This window comes from Drosophila sulfurigaster, unplaced genomic scaffold, assembly GCF_023558435.1.
Source record: "Drosophila sulfurigaster albostrigata strain 15112-1811.04 unplaced genomic scaffold, ASM2355843v2 ctg33_pilon, whole genome shotgun sequence".
Classification (NCBI taxonomy): domain Eukaryota; kingdom Metazoa; phylum Arthropoda; class Insecta; order Diptera; family Drosophilidae; genus Drosophila; species Drosophila sulfurigaster.
The window spans coordinates 67,438-89,656 of record NW_026909711.1 but is presented as its reverse complement, the minus strand read 5'-3'; the positions used below and the strand labels follow the sequence as shown (position 1 = coordinate 89,656).

At 40.0% G+C, this 22,219-nt stretch overlaps 1 protein-coding gene across 1 annotated transcript in view; it reads left to right on the top strand.

Moving 5' to 3' along the window:
* LOC133849903 (uncharacterized) overlaps window positions 1-18,124 on the top strand; it is a 77,673-nt gene extending 59,549 nt beyond the window's left edge. Inside the window, 2 exon segments of the mRNA XM_062285932.1 lie at window positions 17,118-17,165; window positions 17,167-18,124. Of these exon segments, the coding sequence (XP_062141916.1) occupies window positions 17,118-17,165; window positions 17,167-17,358 (240 nt within the window). The 3' untranslated portion in view covers window positions 17,359-18,124.
* Window positions 18,125-22,219: the final 4,095 nt, after the last annotated feature.

The window sequence follows — 22,219 nt, the reverse complement described above, 5'->3', positions numbered from 1 at the left end:
TCTATTGGAGAAGTGAGTTTCGGAGATGAGGAGTATGTCTGTGTTGTGTGTGTGGATAAAGTGTTCCACCTCTGGCCGGCTTTTAATCAGGCCGTTAGCGCTCCAGATCGTGATGTTTAATCCCGTTTGCATAATGATTTGCAAACGGTAGCAATCATTTGGGTTATTTGACTGATGACCTTTTCCATCATGCGCTCAAACATGGCCTCCATTCTGACCATTGCCGTGTCCAGTGAATTGCTTGGTGGGATTAAGTTGGCGTTGGGATGTAGGATGTTATCTTGTGGGGCAGCGTTTCTTGCTGTATTGGCGTAGTTAACATTTGGGTCGATCCTGCTTGCGTTGGGGTCGATCTTGCTGAAGTGGGGCGGCTGGTTACGTGAGGTTGCCTGCCTGGAGGCAAAAACACTCTTCGCTCTCTTGTAAGCTGGACAGCCTTTGTATGAGGCCGCATGTGGGCCTTCGCAGTTAAGGTAGAAGGCCGGTTCACTGACGTTCTTTTTGCATTCAGCAGTGGAGTGCTCGCCTCCACACTTGACGCAACGATGCTCGAGGTGGCAGTATCTTTGGGTATGCCCAGAGGCCTGGCAGCGGTAGCATTGGGGGGACATCGTTGAATTTGATCGGCGGTTCAACCGTGACCATGGTGCTGCATAGCCGTTTGATCTGGTACACCTCCTTGTTGTTTTTCGCCGGCTCCAGACTTATGAAGAAGATGTTTAGAGGCTTCTTTGTAGCCCTTTTAGTCGGATCCCTGACCTTGTGCCCGTGGCGGCCGAGTCCCTCTTTGATGTCTTCCAAATCGGTCGAGTGGTGGAGGCCTTTGATGACCACCCGGTAGGCGCGTTCGTCTCGGGGTTGAAAGGTGTGGAATCTATTTTTCCATTTCTCGAATGGAGTTATTCTGGCTGGCTTTGTATGTGACCTCTACTTCTTTGCCTAAGGCGCCAGAGATGGCTTTAGATAGGTCCTTGATGCTGGTTACATCCGGGATGAAGATTGGCGGTGGCTTGATCTCCTTGGGTGCTTTTTCCTCTTGGTCATCCTTTTTTAATGTCTTAGGAGAAGCTGGTGTCTCTTCGTAATCATCACTAGAATCCGTTTCATCATCGTCCTCAGATAGGATTTCGAATGAGTTATTTTTAAGTCTGGCCATTAATGCAGCTTTGGCTGCCTCGCTGGTGCTGACCTTGTCCTCCTTAACGGCTTTTTTTGGCATTTTTGCGCTTTATTTCTCCAGGCTCGGAGTCGCTGGAGTCAGTATTTTTATATTTAATGTTGGCCTTCTTTTTAGGTGGCTTGGTTTTGGGGGAACGGGGGGCTTGCCAGTTCATGGTGAAAAACTGACGCGAATTCGAATTTTGAACGAGTTCGAAATTCGCGCCAAGCTTTCCAATGTTTGAAGAGGTTCTTGTCTTTAGTAATCTTTTGAAGGTTCAGAACTCCGATTATGCTTTCAAAGTTTCGCGATTTGGGTGGCGTTTGTGTCCTTGCTATATCTATGGTTTGTGACTTGGATAGCTTTGAAGTTTTTTGCTATTTCGATGGTTCGTGTCTTGGGTGATGTTTGCGACTTTACTAAACAGCACAGAGATTTTAGCTTTAAAGTTTTATAAGTTTGGAACTTTTTCACGCAGCGGCTCATGACTTGGGTAAAGTTCGAACAGCTGTGATCAAGCTTTAAAAGCTCGATAGCTTCAAAAGCTTGCAAATTTTCCACGCACGTGGTTATTTTTGCACTTGGAAAAACTCGATTTTTCACAATATTAAGAGTGTCACTGTCACTGAAATATTCGCACTTTGTTGCATTTATGCTCCCATACAGGAAACTCTAAATTCCGTCTCTGTCGGTAGTGTTTTTGCAGGTTTTTATGGTTCTCACACCGAGCACACACGGAGGCACGTCTGTTCAGTTCAAAACCTATACATGGTGAGCAGTGTGTGCTCATCACGTATATATGTATTGGATGCATATATTTCAGTTTGCATAATAGGTAATAATTAAGTTATTACAAAAGAGCCGGTTCCGGTCAAATCACTTTCTGGTGACCGGCAGCACGAATAGACGCCTAGTGGAAATTGTGTAGACAAATTTTTTAGTGCGTCAAGACTTGGTAAGAACTGTGAAAGATTCTGGTAGGCGTATTGGTCTTATTATTGTTGCTTTCGCAGGTCGTTGTCGTTTTCTTGGCTTTTGATTCGGCTCTTTGAGCGCAACCGTGCCTCCCTCAGCAATACTGAGCCACCTTTGCCGCCGCCGCGTGGCGGAGCGCAGCGCCACTTTGCGCGCACCGGCCAGCAGGCGCCGCCTTAGCGCCCTTGCACACGTAGTGGCCAGCGGAGTGCCAGTGCGCGTCTTCTTGGCTACCGCGTCAGCGGCCAGCGGAGCGCCACTGAGCCGCCATCTTGGCTGCCGCACTAGCGGCCAGCAAAACACCAGCGAGCGCATCTTTCTCGAGCCGCCAGCGCAGCACCCTGCGCATTGTTTCTTGGCCAGCATCTGCGTCGTTAATCTCAGCTTTAGTCATCATCACCAGCATCTTCTTCATCATCTCATCTCTTCTTCATCATCTCATCTCATCTTTATCATCTCATCTCATCTTTAGTCCTGATCATCAGCGACCAGATCGCTTATACATATAGTGTGTGTGTGTTAAAGTGAATTTATGAGAAATAAAACCAAATTTAAAAAGTAAAAAAATGATGCGCTACATTGTATAAAACAAAAAAATAGTGAAACAATATGATAGATTAAAAGCTCAACAGTGTAGCGCCGCTCAGCACAAGTTAAAATAAAACATGTTGAGAAAAATTTAGTATTGCAAAAATCGCAGATTGCACAGAAATATAAAAAATTAAAATAATTTAATTAAATTTAATTAAAATTGTTTAAAAAAATGAATACGATAAAAAGTTAAAGGTTGGAAAATTATTTAAAAATTAAAAGTTCCTCCGTTCACAAAATAGTTAAAATTTCAAATTAATATTAAAGCGCTACTGCAATTGCAGAATTTCAAAATTGCACAAAAAAATAAAAGTTAAAAGTTAAGTTAAAAGTTAAAAGATAAAATGATTTAAAATCAAAAGGAATTAGCGCAGCTGTTTTGCTGATATAAAAATAAAAAGTTAAAATTAGAACATGTATTGTGCCACATTCAATTAAAAAATAAAAAGCGCTAAAATATTATAAAACAACAAATTAAAAACGGTGAAGCCCTACAAGAATTAAACAAAACAAATGTACAAAAATAAATAAAATAGTTGAAATTAAATAAGAAATTGTAGAACCATGAGAATTTAGAATTTAAAACAATTGTTGAATGTGATGTGCACAAGTTACAAAAAATTTAAAATATAAAACAAAACAGCTGAAAGCTTCGAAGGCTAAATGCCTAAATGAAAATGATTATATTAAATTAAATTAAACGAATAAGTTATAAAAAAATCAGTGCAAGAAATAGCAAAAAATAAAACAAAAATTAAAACGTATGCAAATTATATTGAATAACTAGTACCAGTTTCGCGTAGGTACAATATGAAGTGTTTTGGTGAAAGTTGTATTTTTTTATTTAATTCAGCACTGTTCCAGCACAACTTCGCCGGAGATCGATCGCCGCCGCAGGAGTTCTGTTGGTGAGTTTTTATTGCAAAACACACTTTCACCTCGATTTACATTGTACAAACACGAAATATAAATTTATTGAAAAGCATACGAAAAAATTCAAACTATTAAATATTATAAAAAAAAAAAATGTTTGAAGATAAATCACAAAATTAAATTAAAGTTTAAAATTAGGTACATGAAATAATACAAAGCACTAAAATTAAAATACATTTATATCTTTAAATTTAATATTATTGCAACTAGCCTCTTATATTATTATTATTGATAATTCGGTACTATTTTTGTTCTTAATGCCTTATCGTTTAATACCTCTCATTAATTAAATATTATAAACCATGAAATAATTTACTTTTTATTTAGCCGAAAACAAGCCAGCGACACCACTGTCGTAGGGTTAAAAAGGATCACCAGAGCCATGCTCTGAGGCAGTGATCATAGGTTGGGAGGGGACATTCATCACTGAACAGCTGTGATAACCTGCCTTAATTCGCTCTCTCTCTCTCTCTCTCTCTCTCTCTCTTGTTCTCTCTCACTTTCTCTCCTTGTTTTTCCTTTTGTTGTTCCGGAGACAGGAACAGAAAGGACAGAAAGGGCTATTGGTGGAAGCAAGACCACCACCCCAAGCCGACGAGCTAGAGCCGGACTCTAAAAAGCGTGCCCCGCAAATACCAATAGCCCTGTCGCCTTGTGCTTCTTCTCGTTACACGTTACAAAACAAAGAAAAATTAAACAATCAAATCAAAATTAAAACTAAAATAAAAATATTTGAGATAAAAATTTAATACTAAGTAATTAATAGAAAAAATTGTTTACAACGTGTTAAATACACGACAAAACTAAACTAGTTTTAAAAACAAAATATCAATAAAAGTAAAAAGATAACAAAATATAAAACTATAACAAACTCCAATCTTGCGATTCCTACGGGACCCTCGAAGATAGAAGGAGCAAACCAGCCACTGGTTTTAAATACAAATAAAAAAAATACACTGTCTCAATTAGAAACGCATAAACCTAACCATAAATCTCATCTCACCTTCATCGATATCATCAATCGTGCTTTTCGTATTCTTTCTCTGAATTGTTCAAAAAATAACCGAGAGAAATGCAGGAAGATCTGTCCGAATCAATGGCAGTGTTAGGTATTGCAGGCCCTAGTCGACAGAAAGCTGTTCCGATCATGGCTAGCACACCTATAGCCACTCAGAGTTAAGAGAGGTTATAAGAACCATGATTACCGACACCCTTCAGGAGAGGTCAAGTCATTAGACGAGCTTTAGGAGTAGAGGCAGAGGAACCATTAGCTGACATACCGTACGTAAGCCCCATACAGAATGGTGAGTTAGAGAAAGTACCAGACGTAACGCGTCTAATCAAAGAATTTTCGGGAGACAGAACTTCTTTCGGATCTTGGAAGAAAAATGTCGACAGAATTATGGCTATGTTCGCAGGACAAGAGCGTACGCAAAGATACTACTTAGTTACGTTAGCCGTACGTATGCAAGTAGTAGGCGAAGCGGAAACTGTGTTGGAATCATACAACACTCCCTTGAATTGGAAAGCTATTTCCAAATGCTTAACAGAACACTACGTGGATAAGCGAGATCTAAGACTCTCGAATACCAATTGTTCTCGTTAATCCAAGACAGATTGTCCATTATATTACCAAGCGGTGTACCACCAACTATCCTTGATACTCAATCAAGTTAGCGTACAAGAAGATTCTGCAGACTCCATAAGAGCTTTGACGAACAGTTACCGAGGCAAAGCCCTTGATACTTTCGTACGAGGTCTCAACGGAGATTTACCCGCCTTTTAGCCGTTAAGGAACCTCGAGACCTTAGCCACGCATTGCATCTGTGTAACCTACTCGACAATCAGGATCACAGAAATACTTTCTTGCCAAAAGGTGGGCATCCAGCGCCACCAATACCACCTAGGCAATTTACAAGTCAAACGTTTGCTAAGCATACAGCGCTCAAACCGATGCATAACAACAATCAGAGTCAATGGAGAAATTTCGATCCAAGACTTTATTATGCACTGCGTCCCGCTAACCAACAATATCAATCAAATTCCAATCAAGCAACACCCTTTTCTCAATTACCACAACAGCAGTTTCAGTATAGACCACTATACTCAGCGCCTCGCGCGCACTAGCTCCAAAACCAGAACCAAAACCAATCTCAATGGAGGTCGATGGTTCAATCCATTCAGCTAGAGTAAATTATATGAATCTCCCACAACAAGATTTTACCGCTGGAAAACGTCCCCCTCCATTTTCGGGACCACCTCGAAAATTCCAACGGCAATTCCATATCAATACAGGAGAACCAACAGAACAGTATGCTGAAGAGCAACATTATATTGACTACCCAACAGAACAAGATTTAAATGCAGACGCATATGCTTACAACAGTGCTGAACAAGAATATTACGCATGCATGGAATCAGCAGGTTTCTCAGACTCATATGACGATATGGAACAAACCCGTCATGAATCCCAAATAGGAATGACAGACTTGTCTGATGTTAATTTTTTAGTTTAAACCGTTCCTCACTACCATATTTTCAATGTAGAACGAGGGACGGAAGACACCTTAATTTCTTAATAGATACCGGCTCCAATCAGAACTACATTCAACCTTCGTTAATAGATTCCCCTAAACCAAATAAAGCAAAACATTTGCACTCCATAGGAGGTCAAATAGCGATCACTCACCACACATTCTTCAACTTGTTTGGTCTTCACGATATTCCAATCCGATTCTTTTACTACTAACTCTAAAACCTTCCATGCTATCCTTGGCAACGATACCATGAAACAACTTAACGTTGTTATTGATGTCAGAAACGACATCCTTAGAGTAAATGGTGACAGACAATTTCGCATCCAGCAACTTCCAGCTCAATCAGTAAATAATATTAAAATTCGTACCGACCATATGTCCGAAAATCAAAGGACAATAATAAACAAATTGGCCGCAAATTACAGAACTCTATTTGCCAGACGAAAAATTGACATACTCCACTAAAGTAGTCGGAGAAATTCGAACTTCGTCAGATAAGCCAATTCACACCAAGCACTACCCATACCTATATCGCTCAAACAAGAAGTTGAAAGGCAGCTTTAAGAGATGTTAGACGACGGTATAATCAGACCTTCTAGATCCCCGTACAGTTTGGGTTGTACCAAAGCAGACGCTTCGGGAAAGAAATAAAAAATTGTGAAAGTGATTACCGTAAGCTAAACGCCGAAACAATTTCTGACCGATACCCAATGCCTGAGATAGGAGAAATCATCGCGCATTTGGGGAGCAACAAGTTCTTCACAGTGCTCGACCTAAAGAGCGGGTTTCATCAAATTCTGTTAAGAGAACAAGATATTGAAAAGACAGCATTCGTAGTCAATGGAGGAAAGTTCGAGTTCACTCCCTTCCTTGGGACTTAAAAATTCACCATCCATCTTCCAAAGAGCTCTAGACGACATGCTAAGAGATCATATCGGGAAGATCTGTTATGTTTATATAGATGACATAATCATCTTTAGCAAAACAGAGGAGGAATATGCAAACCATTTAGGACAAGTCTTTTTACGCTGCAAAGCGCGAACATGAAAGTCCAAATGGATAATTGTGAATTTTTTAAGAAACAAGTCAATTTCTTGGGATTCACAATATCTAAAATGGCGTTAAGAAGAATCCGGAAAAAGTTAAGGCTATTTCCGAGTTCCCTATACCCAATTCTCTAAAAGAATTAAGATCATTCTAAGGTTTGTCTGGATATTACCGACGTTTCATAAGAGACTATGCCAAACTAGCAAGCCTCTTACCGCACTTCTCAAGGAGATGGAGGTCGAGTCTCAACACGAATATCCGATAAAGTACAGATTCAACTAAGCCAAGCCATCGAAGCTTTCAACAAACTTAAATTATCTCTTAGTTCAGCAGATGTTAGCCTAAGCTATCCGAATTTCCAGAAGGAATTTCATCTGACAACAGATGCATCTAACTTCGCAATCGGAGCTGTACTAGAGCAAGAGGGTAAACCAATCACGTTTATTTCTCGTACCCTGTCAAAAACGGAAGAAAATTACGCCGTTAACGAGAAATGCTAGCAATCGTATGGACATTGCAAAGCCTGAGAACTTACCTATATGGTACTGCTAAGGTTGTGATATTCACAGATCACCAACCTCTCAACACTAAGCAACAAAAACCATAACGGAAAGCTTAAGCGTTGGAAAAGTTAGAATTTAACTACGAGTTAAAATAAAGCCTGGCACTTCTAACATTGTAGCAGACGTATTGTCTAGAACACCAGCAAAACACGAGATAAACACTCTATCCTCTTCAGCAACGGTCCATAGTGACGATAGTTCATCCAATAATATGATATACTCTGTAGAAATCCCCATCAATGTTTTCAAAACCAGTTATTCCTACTCACTGATGATAATCCATCATACAATTTCGAAATCCCATTTCCCACTTAACACAGACACATAATAAAAGACCATCTTACACAGAGAAAGACCTCATAGAAATAATGAAACAAAGATTAGACCCCAATATACTTAATGGAATTCATATTTCCGAATATCATGGGAAAGATTCAAAATTTTATCCATTTTTTATTTCTTATAAAAATCCAGTTCGCACAGGGTATAGTAGAAGACGTAAAAAAAGACAGAAAGCAGACAAAATGATTTAATGGTACAGGAACATAAAAGAGCGCATCGCAACGCTAAAATAAAGAACAAATTTTTTTTCAGAAAATTTTTTTTCCCTAGATGAATAAGAAAGTAATTGCAATAGCCAAAACATGCTTAACATGTAAAGAATCGAAATATGATAGAAATCCTCCGAAAGGCGCTATACAATCCACTCCAATTCCGCAATACCCCGGACAATTGATCCATATTGACATTTATATCACGGAAAAACTCAATATCTTGACAGGCATCGACAAATTTTCCAAATATGCTCAAGTGAAGGTTCTAAAATCCAGAGCTTCCCAAGACATAATGATTCCATTGAGGGAAATGTTAATAGCTTTGGGATACCAAAAATAGTCGTAATGGACAATGAAAGAGCTTTAAACTCAGCATCTATCAAATTTATGTTGGAAAACCAACTAAACATATCTGTTTTCACGACACCGCCATATTCTTCTACCAGCAATGGGCAAATAGAACGATTCCATTCTACACTGACCGAAATTCTTAGATCCTTCACAGATCTACTGTTTAAAGCAACCCAAGAATATAACCAGTCAATACATTAAATAACTCAAGAAAACCCATTGAAACTTTTTTCAGAAGTAACATAACTAACTAACTCTCCAGAATCAATAGAAAGGAAAAGGGAAAAATTAGGAACAAAATCGAAGGTACACAAATAGACGATCTAAATTACCATAATGCCAGCAAAACCACCCCCAATCATATGCAATAGGAGAAGAAGTTTACGTCAAGATCAATAAAAGATTAGGCTCTAAAATTTCCTCGAGGTATAAAAAAGAAATAGTTGCAGAAAATGGTAACTCTACTATTAAAACGAAATCAGGAAAGATAGTTCACAAAAATAATTAAAAAAATTAATTCATATTTACGGATTGTTATTTTACCGTCATGCCTCGGGCGGCGACAATTTTTAGATTACACCAATTCACAACTGGCGACCATCAAAATTGGGCCCGCAGCTATTCAGAGCAGCTCATTCAAAATAATACATGTCTTCAACATTCAAAAATATGAAGAAGCATTACAAATACTTGAAAACAACATCAACTCATCTTTTCCGAATCACCTCACCCCATTCATTACTCTCGAATTAAATCAAATAAGAGACGATTTAAATAGGTTAAGACCAAATAACATAAGAACACGAAGGTCAATAAATATGCTCGGCTCCGCCTGGAAATGGTTAGCCGGAAGCCCAGACCACCATGATCATGAGATCATCCTAAATAAAATGAATGAACAATTAGAAAATAATAATAAGAAAGTAGTAATAAACAGACTTTTTAGCGACAAAATTAAAGAAATCCGAGAAAGCACAAATGCAATACTAAAATTAACAAAAAAGAAAGTCAATCAAACAATAATATCGAAATAGAAACTCTAAAATATAAATTGAAAATGTTTAAAGAAGAACTTACAAATATGATTTATGCAAATAATTGGCTAAGACAAATACAATAAATTCCATTCTACTATCAACTATCGAAATTCAATTCATTGAAAAGTTAGTGAAAATTCTAACAATTTGTTCATAAATATAGAGGAATTAAATTCGCAAAAAAAATTAAAGTAGCTTCAAACGGAAAAGACATTCTTTATATTATCAGTCTGCCCACAATAGAAGAACACCTTTGTCAAAGAATATTAATAAAACCAATAAGAAAAATGTAATTAATAAAATAAAGTTCGGCCTAATAATTCAATGTAATGAAACAATATTTGGAATCAAAGAAACTTGCAGAAACAATTAATGATAAGTCAATATGTAAACGAGAAAATGTAATAGACCTAAGTAACAATACCTGCGAAGCTGCACAACTGCAAATGAAACAACCCAATTGTCTGCGAATAAATAGTCAACAAATTCCGAACACGAAGAAATCCTACCCGGAATCATCTTATTGAACGACTTTGATGGAACAATCAACATTAACCAAGAACAACTACATCTGCATGGATCTTACCTTGTCCAAACCAAAAATGCATCGATCACAATAAAAGAAACCTCTTATACAAATAGAGAGTACGTCCACGTTGATCCCTTACCACCCATGCTACAAATCGTTGGCAACAAGACCGAGATAGAACAAGTCTTTTCGCTGGAAATGGTGAAGGAACTGAACTTCAACAACACTGCAAAAATCCAGCTTATGAAGGAAGACCAAAAGAAAAATAAAATCACCAACATTGGTATTTACATCTTCTTGCTGATGTCCATAATCATACTGGCAATTCGAGCTCTAAAATCAAGAGCAGCGAAAGTAATCATCAACCCAGTAAACAGTCCACCAACAAATCAAAGTCAAGTTCAAATGGCGGCCGAGGACGTCCGCATTTAAAGGTGGAGGAGTTAAGGCCACACATTACCAAATCCCATAACCACGCATTGCCAGTGTCAATGCACTCCAATGCACCGAGACAACACAAGAGATAACACAATGCCACACATTATCAAAACCATAGCTATGCATCGCCAGTGCTAATGCACTCCAATGCACCGAGACAACACGCGCTCCGATTCAGCATAAGACACCATCGGAGCAACGAACAACGGCGCACCTGCACATAACCATAGCCACTTGCGCCTCGTCAGCAGAAACCATCTCCAATGTCCAGCACCTTGCGTAACGCCCAAACCGTGGGACCAAGCCTCGACACCCAACACCCAGCGCGACAACTGCAGCGGCTACATCCGGCAGCGACAGCGACAACGACAGCGACAGCGGCGACAGCAGCAGAGCTTTAAATTTCAATAATTTAGATTGTTTAAGTTAGTTCTAATCCAACTCTTAAATAAAGCACTTGGCTTTTTTTTAAAACAAAATCAATCAATTTTGTTAATTTATAGCATTGAGTCCTGTGAAGGACAATTTCATTGGTTATGAAATTAGAGAAGATGATGAGGTTATCGTACCATCAACAGATGATGAAGCAGAGGATCACGATTAAAATAAAGCAGACTCCCATAACGAAAATGTAGCAGAGATGATGATGAATAATAATGAAAAGTTGAAACATACATTTATAAATTTGATTATTTATTTAATCACGTGGTACATTAATTATATCTAATCTATAAACTGTGTTGATGCCCTCGGCATTTTGCTTCTCCAGTATCGATCTACTTTTGTTGACAAGCGGTCACCCCCAATAACCCATTATTTGTGCGTTTATTGTAAAAACCCGAAAGTTTAAATATATGTATAAAATGGAAAACGCGAGTGTTTTTTCAATTTCGGAAAGGGAAATCTGGAAACTATCTGCGCCACCACAACATCTGGTCCTTCGAGCCGGATCCGCTCATCATCGTTTGCTTTTCCAGCATATCGCAGATAAGTTTTAAATAATTTCTCCTTTCTTTACTCTCTTTCCCCACGGTCGTCCGGCGTTCTACATTCTTTTTGTATGGTGACCAAATATAAAATTTGGAAATTTACTCATATTTTCCGGACGACCTTTTTTCCATATTTTCCAATTGCTGTCGTAAATATCTATACTCCAAGATATTTACTATTATTGATTTTACTCATTATTTTTGTTTTGCCAATCGCGTACGTATGTATGCATGTATGTTTTTTTAAGTCCAAGTACAAGTGGTTAAGAGTGAAAAGTGAATACTATTAAAAAAGAGCTACTAAAGTGCAACACATATTTTATAATTAAAATCCAAGCTGTGTGTACCAGCATTTCTTATTGCATTTAATTTTGTCCGTTTTTACATACATATGTATGTACATTTGTATGTAGCGATAATCGCCGACATACATACATACACACATACTTTGTGCACTCTCTCTTGTTCGCAAGCGCACCACGGCTTTGCAGCAGCATTTCTCTCTCTCTCTGGATACATACATACGTGCACTTCGCCTGCTCAAACGTTTGGCAGCGCAGTGCAGACATACATACTTACATACGTACATACTGATTTGCATGCTGTAACAGCGTGCACAAGTACTTCTGCGAGTGAAGTAATAGATTGGCAGGGCAGCGGTAGTCGCATTACATACCCGACCCTTTTAAATTTTTCAAGTGATATATTCTGTGTGTGTACTATAATAGCAACTCTCAGCTCAATTGTCTGTGTATGGGCTTTACTCCAGCCAGTGTTCAAACATACACAGACATACACACACACATATACACACATACATATCATACTTCACTGCACAAATAATATAATTTATTTTTATTTTTTGTTTTTCCAATCCAACAGCAATTAAGAAACAATTGTTGTTTTTGTTTCAAAATACCAATATATATTTTTTTGTACGATTTTTTTTTTGTTGTTGTTTTTTTTTCGACATCTTTTGTTGTTGTTTCGTCGCCCCCGTCCTTTGCGTTCTTCATCTGTGTCCGCTATTTCCGTACCCATTTGGGTGTAAAATACCACATCGCTGCCTTTGGTATTTTTTTTAGTACAGGTGCGCCATCTAGACAGGGCCTATTGAAATGTTTAATAACTCCGCCATTTTTCAGCCTATTTTGACAAGCCAGCCAGATTCTGAAACGTCAGCCTATGCCATTTTAGACATGGATCGACTCACAGCGAAAAATTTTTGGTATATTTTCTTGATTTTTCGTTTTCGAGAAAATATAGTCCGTATCCTTGTCGGACTGTAAGAGCGCCCAGTTACTTTCTCATCCTCTTTGCGTAGCATGTCATCGGGCAAACCTGATAAAAGTAAAGCTCGACTGTCCATGCCCTACTAGCTACCGCTAGAACCTCGATAAGCCCCCCTTTACCTAAATCCAGGAAGGAGTTCGGCTCTTCGTGCAACACTTCGCCGATTCATTCGCAATCGAAAAGGCTTGCAGTCAAATTCAACCGCTGATCTTGGTCACACAGCCTCCGTCCGATCCTAAGACCAAGGTTCCTTCAGTCCCAATACCTCGACTCCCAATTGTCACTCGCTCGCAGGGAAGGATGGCACAAAACATAATAGACACAGCGTTGATGAAATTCATCGCCGCGACTGATCGTATCAGTCACTTTGCGGCGAGTCAACAATCCTTCGGCTGATAGCCCGTCCATATACACGTGCCAAGTCCGAAGGGACCAGATGCGTTCCTATGGGAAAAGGCCAAATACGAGTACTGCTATGCTGTCTACGAGCAGTGTGCAGCTCAGTTAAGTGAGCAAATAGCCAACGCATCCCACGCTCACCCCCGTACACCTGTACAACCACAAGCCGTGCAATACATGCCCACTGGGTGTCGATTATCTCCGTGCGACACCGAAGTTTTCGGAGGCGATTACACTCGCTGGCCTACCTGCCGGGATTTATTCACGGCTCTCCATCCAGAACCCGAGACTGTCGGAAGTTGAGAAATTATTGCACTTCAACTCAAGACCAGCGGTGAAGCCCATCCCATTGTGTCAAAGTCTCCATTGACAAATGAAGGGTTTCAGTCGGCGTGGTCCAGCTTGACTGAGCGTTTCGAGAACAAACGGTTGCTCGTAAATAGTCAGCTGAGAATGTTGTTCAATTTGCCCGCTATTGGGCAAGAGTCGGGTGCAGCTATTCAGGAGCTGCAGAGCACCATTCAAGGGTGTCTGACAGCCTTGGAGCACTCGAAAATCAACACAGAGAATTGGGATTGCATCCTGGGTTTCTTGTGTTCTTCGAGGCTCCTCAAGTTGACCCTTTCTTTGGGAACAGTCGATCCAAAATAAGAGCGACATTCCAACGTGGGTTGATATGAACGCTTTTCTTCTAGAGCGGCATCGCACCTAGAAGGGATAGCGGAAGTGTCATCCAGCACGAACGCTCCGACGGTTCCACGAGCCTCAGGCCCCCGTCTCCAGGCAAGTCAACTCTTTTGAAAGTAGGGTGACCATTAAGACCCTGACCTGCAATTTCTGTTCCCGGGAGAATCATCCGATTCGATTGTGTCCTCGCTTTCTTCAGATGGGTGTCAATGAAAGGGTCAACCATATCAAACAACAGAAGCTGTGCTTAAATTGTTTCGCACGAGGCCATGTCCGGCCGAGTGCACAAGTGCGCACAGCTGTTTTACGTGCAAGGGTCGTCATCATTCACTCTTGCATCGAGTCAACCCGACCCGACAGTCACTAATTCCTCTCCTAGTATACAGTCCACTCCTTCCCAGTCAGCTAATGTGCGATCTTTCCTGGCAGTTAACACACAAGGTGTTCTACTGAGTACAGCTGTTGTACACATCTGCCATCACGGCGTTCGGCACACAGCTCGGTCTCTGATCGATTCTGGATCAGAGGCCACCTTCATTTCTAAACGATTGTTCAAGCGCTTGAGGATGCCATACACATCCGTTCAAGCCCACGTCTCTGGGCTAACTCAAGCTGTAGCAGCCCAGCCCGAAAGCATTCCCAATTCCTAATTGGCTCCGTTGCGACCAGATCTGCAGATTAAGGCGTCGGCTTTCATCCTTCCTCAATTAGCAGGAAAACTGCTCTCATGCTCTGTCCCACAAACCATCTTCAATAATCATTCCGCTGGCCGACCCCAAGTTCTATGAGAGTTCGCAGATAGACGTGCTTTTAGGCGCGGATATCCTCCCATCCGTTCTTCTCGGCGGCTCTCGTCCGAACGTTTGTGGGACCCTCATTGGTCAAGAGACCATTTTCGGTTGGATCCTCACCGGCCCAGTGTAGGGATCCATTTCTAAGTCCATCTCGTCCTTTTCGACTCGACTGTCCGTCGATCGAACTTCTACGATCGGTCCTGTGACCCCCCTCCAAATCTATTTTCTCGGCTCGACTGTCCGTTGAACGAACCCTAAGAATGGTCCTGTGACCTCTCCCTCCTCTACATCTATTTCAGCTTCGAATGGTCCTGTGACGGGACCCCACTCTGATCCTTCTTCGGTTCGACTGTCCGGCGAACGATCCGCTAAACGCAAGCCTTTGTTAGGCCCCAATTAAAATCTGTTGACACCTTCGGCTCGACTTTCCGTCGAACGAACTTTCGCCATTGGTCCTGTGACAGGACCCCACTCGAAACCTCTTTCAGCTCAAAGATCCCGGACGGAGAAGAATTCTTCCTCTGCACCTATGGCACCGGTCACTCCGCGCAGGGCTTCCATGCTTCTTCCGTGCATCTTCCAGAGAAGAACCACCAAGAATGTCCCATGTCAACGTTTCCCAAGCCGGCATCCACAGGCCCACGCACCAGTATCGTGCCTATTCCCCAGACGGCACTTTTCAGTGCAAAGGAGTAAGCATACTCCCACCGCGGCGGTCAGGCTAGAAATGGGAACAGCGGCTTTCGAAGCGCGAGTGCTTTTGGATCCGTGTTGTCCCGTAAGCCGCATCACCGAGTCGATGCTAGGGGCCTTGACCTCTCCATCACTCGCGTGGGCGCTGAAGGAGTCTGCACGGCGACGTTGTGCTAGAAGACATCACCCACTCTATCTATCCAGATATTGTCCTGCCGGGTATCCTCCCAAGGCTGATATTCTTTGCAATCCCAATATTGCTTGGGGGGGGAGAATGTTGATGCGAGCGCATTGTAGGTGAGTAGCACACTGCCGTTCCACCGACCGAGCATGCTTTTTCGCTCACCCGCAATGCGCTCACGCGAAAGAAAGCACTCAAGATCCAGTGCGCTCAACTTCTCTCTCCCACAACTCTCCACCGCAGAGCCGAGCTTTGTAAGGACTCCGCGCTAGATCTCAAAAATGCCGTCGGCATTTTGCCTCTCGAGTATCGATCTACTTTTTGTTGACAAGCGGTCACCCCATAATTATTTGTGCGTTTATTGTAAAACCCGAAAGTTTAAATATATGTATAAAATATAAAACACGAGTGTTTTTATTCAGTTTCGGGAAAAAATCTGGAAACTATCTGCGCCACCACAGCAACCGTAAAGCTTTGGTTGCATAAAAATTAAATTTAGCTGTTATATGTATTTCACTGTCTGAGTAGTAAAATTGTGAAAGTTTCAGTATGGTATGTCCATTTATCTATAGTCTTATTTATTAGCATTACTCCATATTTTATTTTTTTTTGGACGTTGACGTCCTAACGGCAGTACCATCAAGTGGCCCAGCGATACCAAGCACGGGCTTGTTGACGCGCGGACAAAACAAAATAAATTTGTAAACAGCATGCATTAAACGAAAACCGCGAATAAATATTAAAAGACGCTGGACAGCTAATTAAATTAGATTAAAAATATGTTAGAATAAATGTATAATAAAATAAATAACAATTAAATACTCGATAAATAAGCTAATAATAAGGGTTTAAGCAAAGGAATAGATTTACTAGAGCAAACTACGTTATTGAGATTATTATAGTTCACACATACAGAAGGGATTATGGCAAGCAAAGTTAGTAGATCTACGTGAAATGAGAAAGAGGAAGAAAATTCCTAGTGATTCTGACAGGAACTGCAAAACTAATTTGACTTAACAACTCCAAAGAGTCTATTTCACCATTAATTAGTCTCTGTATAAAAACAGCACCTTGCATAGTTCTGCGGTCAGAAAGAGAAGGAAGGTTTAGTAATAAAAGTCTACTTCGATACGGTGGTAATCTAATAGTAGGATTCCAATTTAAACTACGAAGAGCAAATAATAAGAATTGTTTCTGCACCGATTCAATCCTATCTTGATAATCCCTATACTGGATTTTCCAGACAAGAGATCCGTACTCAAGGATAGGACGAACCAGTGAGACGTACAAAGCGCTCTTTAGCGTTTAATCGGCAGGACTCTTTTGATATAATTCGCGGTGAAGCCTCTAAACTCATGTTATTAAAGCACGAGCAAAACGAACGGAAGTATAATCTTCGATCTAGAGAAGTTTCTTTTACTACCGGGACAAGAAGTGTACAGAAGGAACTTTAAGCAAAGTTGTTTTCAAACCGGGTATAACGCCAAGTTTGGGCCCGCCTTCGTCAAAGCACGAGTGAGGAGAAAGATAGGCAACTCGTATTATGAATTAGAGGATCTGCAGGGCCGGTTGTTGGGAAATTATCATGCTAAGGACATACGGCAGTAAGTTTGCTTCAGGCGGAGTCAGTCTAGGGTACCATTACAATACCCTAGCCTGATTCTAGCGGGGGGGTTTTGTAACGGCGCCTGAAGCAGATATAATTTAAATGCGTCCTAAAAGTATGCAAGTTAAATTTCAACTAAGGCCGCAGCTTTAAGTGCATCAGCTGCGCTGTAAAGCCGAGCTTTAAGTAGTGCATCAGCTGCACTGAAAAGCTCACCTTTGACGTTTAGCGAGTTGCACTGGAAAGCTCAGCTTTGACGTATGAGTCACCACGCGCATGCGCAGCTAACTTAAGCTGAGCCGGTTCCGGTCAAATCACTTTTCTGGTGACCGGCAGCACGAATAGACGCCTAGTGGAAATTGTGTAGACAAATTTTTTTTAGTGCGTCAAGACTTGGTAAGAACTGTGAAAGATTCTGGTAGGCGTATTGGTCTTATTATTGTTGCTTTCGCAGGTCGTTGTCGTTTTCTTGGCTTTTTGATTCGGCTCTTTTGAGCGCAACCGTGCCTCCCTCAGCAATACTGAGCCACCTTTGCCGCCGCATAGCGGCCAGCGGAGCGCCCTTAGCGCCACCTTTGCGCGCATAGCGGCCAGCGGAGCGCCTTAGCGCCACCTTTGCACGCATAGTGGCCAGCGGAGTGCCAGTGCGCGTCTTCTTGGCTACCGCGTCAGCGGCCAGCGGAGCGCCACTGAGCGCCATCTTGGCTGCCGCACTAGCGGCCAGCAAAACACCAGCGAGCGCATCTTTCTCGAGCCGCCAGCGCAGCACCCCTGCGCATTGTTTCTTGGCCAGCATCTGCGTCGTTAATCTGAGCTTTAGTCATCATCACCAGCATCTTCTTCATCATCTCATCTCTTCTTCATCATCTCATCTCATCTTTATCATCTCATCTCATCTTTAGTCCTGATCATCAGCGACCAGATCGCTTATACATATAGTGTGTGTGTGTTAAAGTGAATTTATGAGAAATTAAAACCAAATTTAAAAAGTAAAAAAAAATGATGCGCTACATTGTATAAAACAAAAAAATAGTGAAACAATATGATAGATTAAAAGCTCAACAGTGTAGCGCCGCTCAGCACAAGTTAAAATAAAACATGTTGAGAAAAATTTAGTATTGCAAAAATCGCAGATTGCACAGAAATATAAAAAAATTAAAAATAATTTAATTAAATTTAATTAAAATTGTTTAAAAAAAATGAATACGATAAAAAGTTAAAGGTTGGAAAATTATTTAAAAATTAAAAGTTCCTCCGTTCACAAAAATAGTTAAAATTTCAAATTAATATTAAAGCGCTACTGCAATTGCAGAATTTCAAAATTGCACAAAAAAAAAAAAGTTAAAAGTTAAGTTAAAAGTTAAAAGATAAAATGATTTAAAATCAAAAGAAATTAGCGCAGCTGTTTTGCTGATATAAAAAAAAATAAAAAGTTAAAATTAGAACATGTATTGTGCCACATTCAATTAAAAAATAAAAGCGCTAAAATATTATAAAACAACAAATTAAAACGGTGAAGCCCTACAAGAATTAAACAAAACAAATGTACAAAAATAAATAAAATAGTTGAAATTAAATAAGAAATTGTAGAACCATGAGAATTTAGAATTTAAAACAATTGTTGAATGTGATGTGCACAAGTTACAAAAAATTTAAAATATAAAACAAAACAGCTGAAAGCTTCGAAGGCTAAATGCCTAAATGAAAATGATTATATTAAATTAAATTAAACGAATAAGTTATGAAAATCAGTGCAAGTTAAGAAATAGCAAAATTAAAACAAAAATTAAAACGTATGCAAATTATATTGAATAACTAGTACCAGTTTCGCGTAGGTACAATATGAAGTGTTTTGGTGAAAGTTGTATTTTTTTATTTAATTCAGCACTGTTCCAGCACAACTTCGCCGGAGATCGATCGCCGCCGCAGGAGTTCTGTTGGTGAGTTTTTTATTGCGAAACACACACTTTATACTTTCACCTCGATTTACATTGTACAAACACGAAATATAAATTTATTGAAAAGCATACGAAAAAATTCAAACTATTAAATATTATAAAAAAAAAATGTTTGAAGATAAATCACAAAATTAAATTAAAGTTTAAAATTAGGTACATGAAATAATACAAAGCACTAAAATTAAAATACATTTATATCTTTAAATTTAATATTATTGCAACTAGCCTCTTATATTATTATTATTGATAATTCGGTACTATTTTTGTTCTTAATGCCTTATCGTTTAATACCTCTCATTAATTAAATATTATAAACCATGAAATAATTTACTTTTTATTTAGCCGAAACAAGCCAGCGACACCACTGTCGTAGGGTTAAAAAGGATCACCAGAGCCATGCTCTGAGGCAGTGATCATAGGTTGGGAGGGGACATTCATCACTGAACAGCTGTGATAACCTGCCTTAATTCGCTCTCTCTCTCTCTCTCTCTCTCTCTCTCTTGTTCTCTCTCACTTTCTCTCCTTGTTTTTTTCCTTTTGTTGTTCCGAGACAGGAACAGAAAGGACAGAAAGGGCTATTGGTGGAAGCAAGACCACCACCCCAAAGCCGACGAGCTAGAGCCGGACTCTAAAGCGTGCCCCGCAAATACCAATAGCCCTGTCGCCTTGTGCTTCTTCTCGTTACACGTTACAAAAACAAAGAAAAATTAAATAATCAAATCAAAATTAAAACTAAAATAAGAAATATTTGAGATAAAAATTTAATACTAAGTAATTAATAGAAAAAATTGTTTACAACGTGTTAAATACACGACAAAACTAAACTAGTTTTAAAAACAAAATATCAATAAAAGTAAAAAGATAACAAAATATAAAACCGTCATAACAAACTCCAATCTTGCGATTCCTACGGGACCCTCGAAGATAGAAGGAGCAAACCAGCCACTGGTTTTAAATACAAATAAAAAAAATACACTGTCTCAATTAGAAACGCATAAACCTAACCATAAATCTCATCTCACCTTCATCGATATCATCAATCGTGCTTTTCGTATTCTTTCTCTGAATTGTTCAAAAAATAACCGAGAGAAAATGCAGGAAGATCTGTCCGAATCAATGGCAGTGTTAGGTATTGCAGGCCCTAGTCGACAGAAAGCTGTTCCGATCATGGCTAGCACACCTATAGCCACTCCAGAGTTAAGAGAGGTTATAAGAACCATGATTACCGACACCCTTCAGGGAGGTCAAGTCATTAGACGAGCTTTAGGAGTAGAGGCAGAGGAACCATTAGCTGACATACCGTACGTAAGCCCCATACAGAATGGTGAGTTAGAGAAAGTACCAGACGTAACGCGTCTAATCAAAGAATTTTCGGGAGACAGAACTTCTTTCGGATCTTGGAAGAAAAATGTCGACAGAATTATGGCTATGTTCGCAGGACAAGAGCGTACGCAAAGATACTACTTAGTTACGTTAGCCGTACGTATGCAAGTAGTAGGCGAAGCGGAAACTGTGTTGGAATCATACAACACTCCCTTGAATTGGAAAGCTATTTCCAAATGCTTAACAGAACACTACGTGGATAAGCGAGATCTAAAGACTCTCGAATACCAATTGTTCTCGTTAATCCAAGACAGATTGTCCATTATGGAATATTACCAAGCAGTGTACCACCAACTATCCTTGATACTCAATCAAGTTAGCGTACAAGAAGATTCTGCAGACTCCATAAGAGCTTTGACGAACAGTTACCGAGGCAAAGCCCTTGATACTTTCGTACGAGGTCTCAACGGAGATTTACCCCGCCTTTTAGCCGTTAAGGAACCTCGAGACCTTAGCCACGCATTGCATCTGTGTAACCTACTCGACAATCAGGATCACAGAAATGCTTTCTTGCCAAAAGGTGGGCATCCAGCGCCACCAATACCACCTAGGCAATTTACAAGTCAAACGTTTGCTAAGCATACAGCGATCAAACCGATGCATAACAACAATCAGAGTCAATGGAGAAATTTCGATCCAAGACTTTATTATGCACTGCGTCCCGCTAACCAACAATATCAATCAAATTCCAATCAAGCAAGACCCTTTTCTCAATTACCACAACAGCAGTTTCAGTATAGACCACTATACTCAGCGCCTCCGCGCCCACTAGCTCCAAAACCAGAACCAAAACCAATCTCAATGGAGGTCGATGGTTCAATCCATTCAGCTAGAGTAAATTATATGAATCTCCCACAACAAGATTTTACCGCTGGAAAACGTCCCCCTCCACTTTCGGGACCACCTCGAAAATTCCAACGGCAATTCCATATCAATACAGGAGAACCAACAGAACAGTACGCTGAAGAGCAACATTATATTGACTACCCAACAGAACAAGATTTAAATGCAGACGCATATGCTTACAACAGTGCTGAACAAGAATATTACGCATGCATGGAATCAGCAGGTTTCTCAGACTCATATGACGATATGGAACAAACCCGTCATGAATCCCAAATAGGAATGACAGACTTGTCTGATGTTAATTTTTTAGTTTAAACCGTTCCTCACTACCATATTTTCAATGTAGAACGAGGGACGGAAGACACCTTAATTTCTTAATAGATACCGGCTCCAATCAGAACTACATTCAACCTTCGTTAATAGATTCCCCTAAACCAAATAAAGAAACATTTTTCGCAAACTCCATAGGAGGTCAAATAGCGATCACTCACCACACATTCTTCAACTTGTTTGGTCTTCACGATATTCCAATCCGATTCTTTTACTACTAACTCTAAAAACCTTCCATGCTATCCTTGGCAACGATACCATGAAACAACTTAACGTTGTTATTGATGTCAGAAACGACATCCTTAGAGTAAATGGTGACAGACAATTTCGCATCCAGCAACTTCCA